At 56.4% G+C, this 11,892-nt stretch overlaps 1 protein-coding gene and 1 long non-coding RNA gene across 5 annotated transcripts; one reads left to right on the forward strand and one right to left on the reverse strand.

Moving 5' to 3' along the window:
* The first annotated feature begins 923 nt into the window (after positions 1-923).
* LOC102003733 (E3 ubiquitin-protein ligase TRIM50) lies at positions 924-8,371 on the forward strand. 3 transcript variants are annotated; one of them, XM_005396793.1, is made up of 7 exons: positions 924-1,009; positions 1,613-2,139; positions 4,288-4,383; positions 5,236-5,466; positions 5,562-5,584; positions 6,191-6,315; positions 7,459-8,371. In XM_005396793.1, the coding sequence occupies exons 2-7, from the start codon at positions 1,741-1,743 to the stop codon at positions 8,046-8,048; spliced, it is 1,464 nt and encodes a 487-aa protein (XP_005396850.1). In that variant the 5' UTR covers positions 924-1,009; positions 1,613-1,740; the 3' UTR covers positions 8,049-8,371. The 3 variants fall into 3 exon arrangements, with proteins under 3 accessions (XP_005396850.1, XP_013376053.1, XP_005396852.1); XM_013520599.1 differs by having other exon boundaries at positions 5,565-5,584; XM_005396795.2 differs by lacking the exon at positions 5,562-5,584 and having other exon boundaries at positions 7,459-7,674.
* LOC102003516 lies at positions 6,480-11,869 on the reverse strand. 2 transcript variants are annotated; one of them, XR_262903.2, is made up of 3 exons: positions 11,791-11,869; positions 8,796-9,056; positions 6,480-7,120 (listed from the first exon to the last, which is right to left on the reverse strand). It is a non-coding gene; the product is annotated as an uncharacterized LOC102003516 (long non-coding RNA). The 2 variants fall into 2 exon arrangements; XR_001236348.1 differs by lacking the exon at positions 6,480-7,120 and adding an exon at positions 8,534-8,568.
* Positions 11,870-11,892: the final 23 nt, after the last annotated feature.

Raw genomic sequence — 11,892 nt, forward strand, 5'->3', positions numbered from 1 at the left:
AACGACTGCATGTTTAAAAAGTTCAGGATTTAGTAATACTGAGCAAAAGAAGATGCAAAAGAATACATTCAATATGGCTCAGTTGATACATAGTTCAGAAACAGGTCCCACGAGGATAGAATTCAGAATGGTAGCCACACTTATTAGGGGCTCTGACTGAGAGGAGGCCCCAGGACCCCAGCACAAAGTGCTGGAATGTTCTACAACTTGATCTTGAGAGTGAAGATACATGTTAAAGGTACATCAAACTGGGGAGTTAAGATTTATGAACTTCAGCTGGGAGTGGTGATACATACCTGTAATCCGAGTACCGTGGGAGGCTGAGACAGGAGGATCACAAGTTGGAGCCCAGCCTGGGCAATTTATCAATACCCCATCTGAAAATAAAAAATAAAAAGGGCTGGGAGTTGGGTGTGTTAACATATCCCTGGAATCCCAGCACTTAGGAGGCTGAGGCAGGAGGAACACTAAATCTGAGCCCAACCTGGCCTACATAGTGAGACTCTATCTTCAAAGAAAAACAAAACAAGACAAAACCCTCGGCAATAAAGACAGAAGCTAAAAAGTGGGAGAGTGTTGAGTGGGAAGATCCTGAGTATAACCTCCAGGACTGAAAAAAATGCACTGTATTAAATTATTCTTGAATTTAAAGATCGAGGTTACAATACCTTCTGAGACTGCGTCAGAAAGCAGCGTGCCACACCCAGTGTGTGCGTGCTGTGTTCGGGGTTGGCAGGTGTGCAGGACACACCCCCACCTGGGCAAGGCCACCACCTGAATGTTGAGGTTATCAGTGCGGGCCCGGCAGAGGCTGCCTCCCCAGTCTCGTGATGTGACCCAGTTTCCACCTGATTCTGGGTGACCTTGGGGACAGGGGTGTTGCTGGGAAAGGGGAGGGGAGCAGGGGCGGAGACCAAGCAGCAGCATGGGATCCAACTGCGCCCCCACGTCCCAGGCTGCCTCCACTCCTGCCAAGAACTTGACGTCCCAGAGGATCGGGAGAGACCAGGTAACTCGGTGTTGGTGCTGCCCCTGGGGCTTCTCTCTGCCAGTCAGCTTCCACCCAGGAGCCAAGCCTTGCCTGGTCCCAGACTCTGGGGGACAGTGTTGTTCTGGGATAGAATTCTTTGCTCTAGAATTGCTTGGGGACGTTTACTACAAACGCAGACTTCCAGGTCTCACTAGAGCCCCCCACCAGGAAAATCCCTGAAGGTGGGAATCAGGAACCCCAGTGTAACTAAGCTTCCTACTAGGACGACATTGATCATTCCAGACCATGGGAAGGGGCGTAGTTCGTCTCTTCCATCCAGTTTTAGGCTGCAGAACTGCTGGTGGTGGAGCCCTAATGATCAGCATCACAGGTGGCCCCTGCTGGCCTTGAATCTTTTTTTTTTTTTTTTTTTTCCTTGAGACAGGGTCTCAGTATACAGTTCAGGCTGGTCTTGAGCTCACTTTGTAAGGGAGGCTGGTCTCGAACTTGCAACAATCCTCCTGCCTCAGCCTCCCAAGTGCTGGGATTACAGGCACCACCACGCCTGGCTGAATGGGGAATCTGAGAGCCCAGTTGGTAGTGGGTTAAAACTGGAACCCAGGGCTTCCCTCTGCATTCTAGGACTGGAGTCCATCCTTCCTCCTAAGTTCTGGCAGCCCTTGGCCTAGAGGGGTGGGCGAGTGCGGACAGAGCTGTGCGGCAGGAGGCAGGACTGAGCCGGCCCCCGTGTTCGAGCCAGGGCAGTGCGCATGGCGTGGCAGGTGAGCGTGCCCGAGCTGCAGGACCGGCTTCAATGTCCCATCTGCCTGGAGGTCTTCAAGGAGCCCTTGATGCTGCAGTGCGGCCACTCCTACTGTAAGGGCTGCCTGGTGTCTCTGTCCTGCCACCTGGACTCGGAGCTTCGCTGCCCCGTGTGTCGCCAGGAGGTGGACGGCAGCAGCTCCCCGCCCAACGTCTCGCTGGCTCGGGTGATCGAAGCCCTGCAGCTCCCTGGGGCTGCAGAGCCCGCGGTCTGTGAGCACCACCGAAACCCACTCAGCCTCTTCTGCGAGAAGGACCAGGAGCTCATCTGTGGCCTCTGTGGCCTGCTGGGCTCCCACCAGCACCACCCGGTCACGCCGGTGTCCACTGTCTACAGCCGCATGAAGGTGAGGAGGGTGGGCAGCCTGGGACCTGGCAGGACCACCCCGCGCCCGGCTTTGAAGCCCGCTCCCGTGCTCTCTGGCGCCACCATCTGGCAGAAACTGCAGTATGTCCCCGTCAGACTCGATTTCCCTCCAGCGCTGCCCCGGAGCATGCATGCGTTCATTCAGGCATCATTTTGAGCGAGTGCTGAACCAGGTGCTGGGCTTGCAGCCACGCGCAGGAGGGGGAGCGCTGGTGCCGCTTGGCAGCCCCTTCCTCCGCCGTTCTTTGTACTCCTGGTTTGTTTCTAGGGCGCAGTCCTCGTGTGCTCAGAAGGGGAGGACGTTAGTTTCCTGGTGTATTTCAGAGCCCTGAGCATTACTGCCTTAAAGGCTCGCAAGGCCTTTGTTGAATCAGCTAATCCCTAACTCCACAGACCACAGCATCGTCATTTAAGAGCCCGAGGAACAGCACCATCTCGGGCCGCTAGGTCGACATGAGGCTTCTGGGACAGTTTCATCTGCACAACTGCAGTCACTCCTCAGAACGAGTGTGGGAGGCGGGCAGCGCGGGGTTGTTATTGAATTGTACAAACGTGGAAAGCGGGGCTCAGAGAAGGAAGGATCTTACCCAAGGTCATGCCCGTGTAACTCGTAAGCAGCAGAGCTAGGACTCGGGCTGAGGCGAGTTTCCTTCGCACTGCTGTGGGCTGAGGCAGGACAGGGAAGGCACTTGTTTGGCGGTTGGTCATGGAAGGCGGGTGTGACAAAGGAAGCGACCTGGGTTTATGCAGAGACCTTGGGGGTGGGTGGTCAGGGCTTTGAAGCAGGTGAAGATGTGGTCAGACCCCTCCGGGGGTGGGAGGTAGAGGAGTGTGTGGAGGGAGGATAGAGGGGGATACAGGGGCGTGGGGACCTGAGTGGGCAGGGAGGCCTGGGGCACCCTGGGAGAGGCCTAGAAGGAAGGTGAGGACAAACCCTGAGGACTGAATGCGGAATGGGGGAAGGAGCAGTTGACTGACTTCTTCTGGGGCAGATGAGGGAGTACAGGAAAGGACTTGCTGCGGGAGCGTCCGGGGAAGGTGGGGCCGGACTGACCACGGGATGCAACCTGCAACACCCTTCATCTGTTCCTCTGCCTGCTGTCTTTTGGGCTTTCTTTGTTGTTGTTTTTTTTTTTTTTTCCCCCTGGTACCGGGAATTGAACTCATGACCTCGCGCTTGCCCAGCAGGCGCTGTGCCGCTGAGCTAAATCCCCAGCCCCTGGGCTTTCTTGTCTTTTCTGCCTGTGGAGCTCTGGAGCACTTGACTGTTTCCTCTCCCTGGGGCTGTGCTGACAGAATCCAGTACCCTCTCCGCCTGGTCAGGTGACCACTGAAATGCCCCTCTGGGGCTGTAGCAAGATGCTCTAAGGCCTCTGAGCAAGCACAGTGTCCACCTCTCCGCACAATGGCTGTATTCTTAGCTCCTTTGCTGAAATCCCTGCAGCTCTTCCATGCTCAGAGATTATCTAAATCAAACACACTGCAGCCACAAACCAGCAGGGTCTGGGCTAGCAGTGACCAGGTCACGGTGCAGGTGGCCGGTTTGGCACCCCCGAGGCTGGGCACACTGGGGTCAGGGCAGTCCAGAAGCACGGAGGCCTTGAATTGAAGCTGGGCCCACAGCTGCCGGGGATGGACTCAGGTGTGGGCGGGCGGAAGGCCACTGGTTTTCACCTGTGCCACGGTCAGCAGCGTCACCCTCACTGGGGCAGCCTTTTCATGATCCCTTTTGATAAAGGCTCATTAATTCTGGACCCACTGGTGATTGCAGCTTACCAGCAGGTCCCCTGCGGCCTGCGTTAGATGCAGGGAGAGTTGGCTTCAGATTGTTCGTCGCCACTCTCAGATGTGGGGAGGTGGCTTCCAGATTTGACTCCGTGTCCTGGAGAGGGATGACATTGAGATTTCTCCTGTCGTGACCGTTCCCGTGGCCATGTGGAATGCTCTTGAATACTCTTAACCCATTTTGGGGCCGTGGGAACCTGGGTAGTTCTGGTCCCCGCCTTGTCCCCGTGGGGGTGCTTGTGGCCACTGGATTACACCAACAAGGGAGAGCCCCAGCGCGGGCCTGAGGAGCAGAGGGGGTGGCAGGGCCCCTGCTCATGGGACCACGTCGTGCTGACTCCAGGAGGAGCTCGCGGGCCTCATCTCCGACGTGAAGCAGGAGCAAAAGGAGGTGGACGAACTTATTGCCAAACTAGTGAACAACAGGACCCGGATTGTGGTGAGTGCCCTTTCCCCCCCGAACGGTCCCGAAGAGCCCAGTTGTTCTCAGCGCGGGCGATGGAACTTAGGGCCTTGCACATGCTGGGCAAGGGCTTGGCCACCGAGCCACGCCCCCAGCAGGCCCAGTTCTATTTGTCCTTTATAGAAAACCGTATCTCCCATACAAAGCGGAGTTCAAAGCATTCCAGAGTGGGTGGGGAAAGTGAAAATCCTCCCGGGAGAATTCAGCCCAGTTGTCAGGCAGGACCGGCTCCAAGTTGGCTCTCGTCCTCCATGTCCTTGGGGCTGAGATAACCCAGGACTCGAGTCCCGGAGATAAACAGCCCAAAGCTCAGGCGTGACTTTCCTGCCCCTTGGTGCTGCTGCGTCTGTTTGCCCTTGACAGCTTGCTGTGGCGCCCTCCTGGTACCTGGGGGCAGAGGCCTGGCAGGGGAGCCCTGGGTGCTGTCTGCTCTACCTGAGTGAGCGCCTGCAGTGGCTGGGGCCACCTGCTCTCAGGCACCGTGATGGTGGCGGCGCTCGGGTCATCGGGGCAGGGCACTAGTCCGGGCAGCTCCCTCCCCCGCTTGCTCCCCCGGGCCTTTCAGGTCCTGCCCGGCTGTGGACCTTATGATAAGTCTTAGGAAAACAGGTCATGGTTGAAACAGGCCCAAGCAGAGCGGCTCATTTTGAAAGCACTGGGGTCCTGCCACTGGTCCCCGCCCCCACAGCTGACTCTCAGGCTCCCCAAGCCCAGTGTGAACCCCCTGGCAGGGGTCAGTCCGGGGAGGCCCCGGGGACACCGAGGCTGGTCACCGCACTTGGGCGGCTTGATGATGACTCTACCACGAGCCACCCTCCCCCGTCCCAGAACGAGTCTGATGTCTTCAGCTGGGTGATCCGCCGAGAGTTCCAGGAGCTGCACCACCTGGTGGACGAGGAGAAGGCCCGCTGCCTGGAGGGTGTGGAGGGGCACACCCGCGGCCTGGTGGCCTCCCTGGAGATGCAGCTGGAGCAGGCCCAGGGCGCTCGGGAGCGGCTGGCCCAGGCCGAGCGTGCGCTCCAGCAGTTCGGCAATGAGAGCCACCACGAGTTCATCCGGGTGAGTGATGCGGGTGGCGCCCCTGAGCCTCCCCCCCCCCCCGATGGCCAAGCGGCATCGCCATAGCGATTGCCTGCCTCTCTCCTGTCTTCCAGAAGTACCACGCCACGGCCACCAGGTACCAGCTGCCATGGAGCTGCGGGGCACTGTCAGCGGGGGGTGGGGTGGGGGGTGCTGGTGGCTGCAGGTATGGGCGGTTTGGTTTAAACAGCCCCTCCTGGGCGGCTTCCTATATGTGGCTCTGGTCATCGAGCCCAGTGCAAACAGCAAAAGTCACGTCCCTGCTTCAGAGGTCCTACAGGCTGCTGGGGAGGCAGACGGCACCCTGCAGTCCCAGTGCTGTGTGGACAGGAGCAGCGGGGGCATGGGCGAGCAACACGGGCATGGGGGCTGGAGGCAGGGGCCCTCAGTGGACCCCGGGCAGGAAGTGGAGCAGCGCTGTGCAGGGCGAGGGGGCGTGCGCTGGGGGTGCTGAGAGGACAGGAGGAGGGCCACTGGGGTGGGAGGCTTGGGGAGCCGCCTGGCAGAGGGCCCGGAAGCCTGCGCTGTCAGGACCACTGCCAGGAAGGAGCTGGGTGCTCGAGGCGAGGACAAGGAGGGTGTGGCGGGCAGGGTGAGCGCACACCCGGAGTGTGGATCTCCCGGGGGGCCTCCCGCCTGGGACAGAGGGTGGGGTGTGGCCACGGGCACAAAGCTCGCCCATCCCTGTGACTGTCCCCTGCAGAGCAGAGCGCCAGCAGGTGCGGCCCTTGGAAGGCACGTTCAGCCCTATTTCCTTCAAGCCAGGCCTCCACCAGGCCGACATCAAGCTGACAGTGTGGAAAAGGCTTTTCCGGAAAGTTCTGCCAGGTGAGGCTCCAACCTGTCCTTTTTCTTTTCATGAGTGGCATCAGAGGTGTGGAAGCCACAGTGAACTCAGAGGAAGGTGCGTGGGGCGCAGGTGAGAGCACCGTGTCTTATTAGCAGGCTGGGCACGCTGTGTCATTTCTGAGTCTCTGGCTCCTCATCTGCAAAGGGGAGCTGTTAGCGCCTGCCTGGCTGGGCGGCGGAGTTCACGTATACACTCACCTGTGTGTGGTTTCGTGCTTAACAAATGGTAGTTATTGTTCCCTGCCCAAAACCCCAAAGACATTGAATTCGTTCCTTCACTACGACCGTGCTGTTTACGTGTACATAAAGTCAACAGACTGGTTTTCCCCGTCAAAGGCAGAGACAATTATATAAAGAAAGGGGAGAGAAAGTCGCAGCGGGTGAACGGTGAGTCCTGCCCGTGCACTTGCGGGTAACCTGCGAGCGGCGGTTAGCAAGGGGAGCAGGCACGGTTTGGGTTTGTCCTTGCATAGGCTGGTCTGGCTAACGGGAGACGGTTGCTGCTCTCTTGGGTTCTCCAGCAGCCTCGAGGGGGGCTCAGACCACACCCCAGAGCAGCCTTCTGGGTCCTTTACCCACACCTCGCCCTGCGGCAGGCAGGAGTGCACCTGGCCCTGACTACAGCAGACCCCAAGCTTTGTGGCACCAGGAACCTGTTCTGTGGGAGACAGTTTTTCCCAAGATGGGAGGATGGTGTGCAGAGGATTCAGAGGAGCACAGGTCGCGGCAGGCACTGCCTCTGTGAGAATCTAACGCCCTGCTGAACCGACGGGCGGCGCTCCGGCTGAGAAGTGGGGGAGAGGGGCAGATGAGGCTCCCGGTGGGGCTGCACGAGCTCGCTGCTCACCTCCTGCTGTGCTGCCCAGTTCCTATCAAGCCCCAGCCCCACACTGGTCCACGCCCAGGGCCTGGGGCCCGGCTTTATTAGACTCTCGGCTCATGGTGCTGTGTCTGCGGGCTTCAACCATCACCCAGCCCTCCGTCCGGCACACAGCCGCGCGCCTGGCCCCTTCTAGGCTCTCGGGAGCCAGAGCGCCTGCTCCCGTGAGGAGCTCAGGGCCTGCCATCACCGGCCGCTGTAGGGGTAGCTTAACGCCAGGCCTTCTCTGCTCTCCCTGCCAGCCCCGGAGTCTCTCAAGCTGGACCCCACCACCGCCCACCCTCTCCTGGAGCTCTCCAAGGGCAACACGGTGGTACAGTGTGGGCTCCTGGCCCAGCGGCGTGCCAGCCAGCCCGAGCGCTTCGACTATAGCACGTGCGTCCTGGCCACCCGAGGCTTCTCCTGCGGCCGCCACTACTGGGAGGTGGTGGTGGGCAGCAAGAGCGACTGGCGCCTGGGGGTCATCAAGGGCACCGCCAGCCGCAAGGGCAAGCTGAGCAAGTCCCCGGAGCACGGCGCCTGGCTGATTGGCCTCAAGGAGGGCCGCGTGTACGAGGCCTTTGGCTGCCCGCGGGTGTCGCTGCCTGTGGCGGGCCGCCCCCACCGCGTCGGGGTCTACCTGCACTACGAGCAGGGCGAGCTCACCTTCTTTGATGCTGATCGCCCTGACGACCTGCGGCCCATTTACACGTTCCAGGCTGACTTCCAGGGCAAGCTCTTCCCCATCCTGGACACGTGCTGGCACGAAAGGGGCAGCAGCTCGCTGCCCATGGTGCTGCCCCCGCCCAGCGGACCTGGCCACCTCAGCCCCCCGCGGCCTACCAAGCTGTAGGCAGCCCTGGTGCTGCCCACCCTGGTGCCCTCCCACTGGACGCTGGGACCGAGGGCTGCCACTGGGTGACAGCTTCACTGTTCGGGAGGGACCCCCCTCATCTCTGTGTCCCTGGAGCATTTATGACAGGGAAAAAGGCCACAGTCCCTTCCTGGCCAGCCAGGTGGGGTTAGCAGAGCCAGGCCGGGGGACCCAATCTTGTCCCCCCTCACCCACCTGGCCACACTCTGCGCCCAGTCTTCCAGCTGAGGGTGGAAATGTTCCTTCCTCTTTACTGCGAACTTAAAACAAGTCTTAATAATAAATTTGACATTCCTTCTTTCTCTCTTTTTTTTTTCTTTTTGTCTTTTTGAGACAGGGTCTCACTATGCAGTTTAGGTTGACCTTGAGTTCATTTTGTAGCCCAGGCTGGCCTTGAACTTGCAATGATCCTCCTGCCTCAGCCTTCCGAGTGCTGGGATTACAGGTGTGCGCCACCACGCCTGGCTTCCTTCTTTCTCTTTAAATGATATAGTAGTTGCTATAAAACATAGTATTTAATACTTGGGTCTCTATTTTTGCTCTGGGGGGGATTGATCCCAGACCCTCACACATGGTAGGCAAGTTCTCCCCCATCCCAGCCTCTATGCCTACATTTTTTGTGTGTGTCAGGAATTGAACTCAGGACCTTGCATTTGCCAGGCAAGCGCTTGTGCTGCTGGGCTATATCCCCAGCCCTATGCCTACACGTTTAAAAGCATCTCTAACCTGTGGTGGCCTCAGGTCTTGCTTCCATCCTCGGCTTGCTTGATCTGTGTTTAGAGTCACATTCTGTCACAGTTTCTTCCTCAGACATCTCCGATGCACCTTTCAGGTAGATGGGATGGAAATGAAGCGGGAGGGGTAGGACAGGGAGGGTGCAGCTCAGTGACGTGGAGAGTGGCAAGCCAGCCCTGGTCACAGCAGAGGGGCAGTGTCCACTCCAGACCACAGCAGGGACGACTGGATTCTCCCCCAGGAATCGGACAGCTGGAAAAGAGAAAGGCTGGAGCTGTCACCTAAGACCTGGCACTGTCAAGAGAAGATCAGTAGCCCTGTGCCACAGAGCCCAGGAGCAGCCTGAGGGCGGCTGTGAGGGGCACCTCTGCCCTGACGCCAGGGCATGATGCCACGCAGGCGCCCAGGCAAGGCTTGAGCGCACTTTTCCCGAGATGGTAGCAGTTACAGTTTCCACGGGGGCACGGCCTGGTATCTCTGGGTGGGCATTATTCAGCCTACAACATCAGGCTTCTCTATCATACCCAAAGGCAACCACCATTATACACCAACGGCCCTAACCGGAAACCTAGGCCCTGCCTTCTCCCTCTCCAGCCCCTCCCCCTTCCTCCTCCTCTTCCTTTTCTTCTTCCTCGCCTTCCTCCTTCTCTTCCTTTTCCTCCTCTGCTTTTTTTTGGAGACAAGATCTTGCTATGTAGCCCAGGTTGACTTCAAACTCATAGCAATCCTCCTGCCTCAGCCTTTCAAGTGCAGGGATTACAGGCATGAACCACCATGCCCAGCTGTGTTATTCTTGATCTGGCTCTGTTCCTGTCCAACTTTTGTGGATTTAACTTTTAAATAATCATCTTAGCCCACTTCAACCCACTCCAGACACCAGCCCACGCCCACCCGCCACTTCCTCCCTAGATGGTGGCCATAACTTTCACTGGTCTCCCTGCCTTGACTCGGCGCCTTCGCTCCTTTCCCTTCTCCTCCCGCTGCTTCCCGCTGCTTTCCACAGCAGCCAGCCTGCTCTCTTAAGGAAGCAGATCAGAGGGTATTACTCTCCTAGTGAAACCCTTCAGTGGCCTCCTGTTTCCCTCAAGTTAGAGGTCAAAATCCTTCTTGTGGCTTTGAGGATCACACCTCCACCTCTTACTGCGTCTAGCCCTGTTAGTCTATTTCAGGTCCCCAAATACTCCATGTGCCCTCTTGCTCTGGGGACACTACACATGCTTCCTGAGCTGAACAGTCTGAACCTGGATAGTCCAAGTCCCACGCTGGGGCTGTCATGGGTGCCGGTGGACACAGTGTCAGGTGTTATAGACTTCATCTGCCTGGAGCTCTTGGGGTCTTCTTGCAAAAGCAAGCAAAAACATTGAAATGACGCCCAGGATTTGGAAGCATATTTATTTAATGTTAGATGGGCACTGACTAGGAATCAATTGTTCCTCAAAATGTCAGGCCCTGGTCTTTGGCAGTCTAGCGCTTATATGGGATAAGCAAGCAGGAAGAACAGAGGCAGAATGCTTGTCAACTGGGGATTGGTTTATACAAGGTGCATCACAGTGATCAGCCGTTTCTAAGAGACAGAAGCAACTGGAACTGCAACAGGAACTATTACCTGGGCAACTAAGGATCTGAAGTATACTGGTTGCGGGGGCATCTTCTGCTACATTCTTAGCCAGTGAAAAATGCCTGTCTGAGAATGGAGCCATCAGAGGACACAGGTGAAGAAAAACATAAGAGACACCTGAGTAAACAAAATAAGCTTTTTTTTTTTTGAGACAGGGTCTCATTATGCAGTTCAGGCTAGCCTTGAGCTCACTTTGTAGCTGAGCCTGGCCTTGAACTCACAGCAATCCTCCTGCCTCAGCCTCCCGAGTGCTGGGATTACAGACCTGTGCCACCACGCCCGGGTAATAAACTCAGGTTTTAATTTGAAAGTTTGCTGATAATATTTGGGCCCCTCAATCTAGCCATGCTTGAAATAAGTGCCCTGATCCCCAACCTCCAGGAATTCCTATGTGTGTAAGCAAATAATCTCTCCCCCTTTTTGTTCTCTTTAAATAGCTGAGATCTTGTCACTTGCAACCAAAGGAGTTCTGACCAGCTAGGTTACCTGGATACAAAGACAAGGGTTCCTAGACCCCATCATGTGAGACTTTTGAAAAAGAACTGGTTGGTTGTCCTTTCTCTTTATGTAAAAACCTTTGGAACCTAACAGTTTTGGGCCCATTTTATTCTACCTATACCTGTTCCGCACTCACCTGCAGGAGGGGATGCTGTTTAGTGTGGGTCAATTCTGATACAACTAGTTGTCCAATATCGCATTAATTTGTGCTTATTCATTCATGCACTCTACCATCACATATTTTACTATTTTAGATATTTATGATAAGGAAGACACTGATCTAGATGGTAGGGGTAGAATGGTAGCAAGGCAGACAAGGTCTTTGTCCCTGTGGAGTGAGCTAAGGTGACAGACAATAAACCACAAAGAGACTAAGATAAGCATATACAGAATAGGTGCAACGATAAAATAAAACACAAGTAATAGGATTTGATGGGGTGCTACTAAAATATCACTGTGCGGGGAGACTGGGGGCCGAATTTGGTGCTGCGACCTGCCCACTGAGCTAACCCCCAGACTTTTTTAAAATGTATTTTTATTTTTAGGGAGACAGGTCACTATGTCACTAAATTACAAACGCCTGTAATCCCAACACTCTAGGAGACTAAGCAGGAGGACGGCAAGTTCCAGCCCGGCCTGGGCAGCATGGCAATTCAGCAAGACCCTGTCTCAAAGTAAAAATTTAAAAAAAAGGGGTGGATGAGGATATAGCTCAACGTGAAGGCCCTGGGGTCAATCCCTAGTACCACACCCTCTAAAAAGCCACTTGTTAACCTTGCGCTACAGAAAGTCAAAGCCTGAAACAACTCAGCAATTCTAACGTAGACCATATCAATCCTCTTGAAACACGCTTGTTGAGATGCTACGAACCTAACCCAGAGCTTCGGTTCTACCGGGCACGCGCTCCACCACGTAATTGGACAGAAGCCTGTGCCCTCTGCCCCCGGAAGTCCGGACGTAAAGAGCGTGCGG

The sequence above is a fragment of the Chinchilla lanigera genome, unplaced genomic scaffold (assembly GCF_000276665.1).
Source record: "Chinchilla lanigera isolate Chin_1 unplaced genomic scaffold, ChiLan1.0 scaffold00055, whole genome shotgun sequence".
NCBI lineage: Eukaryota > Metazoa > Chordata > Mammalia > Rodentia > Chinchillidae > Chinchilla > Chinchilla lanigera.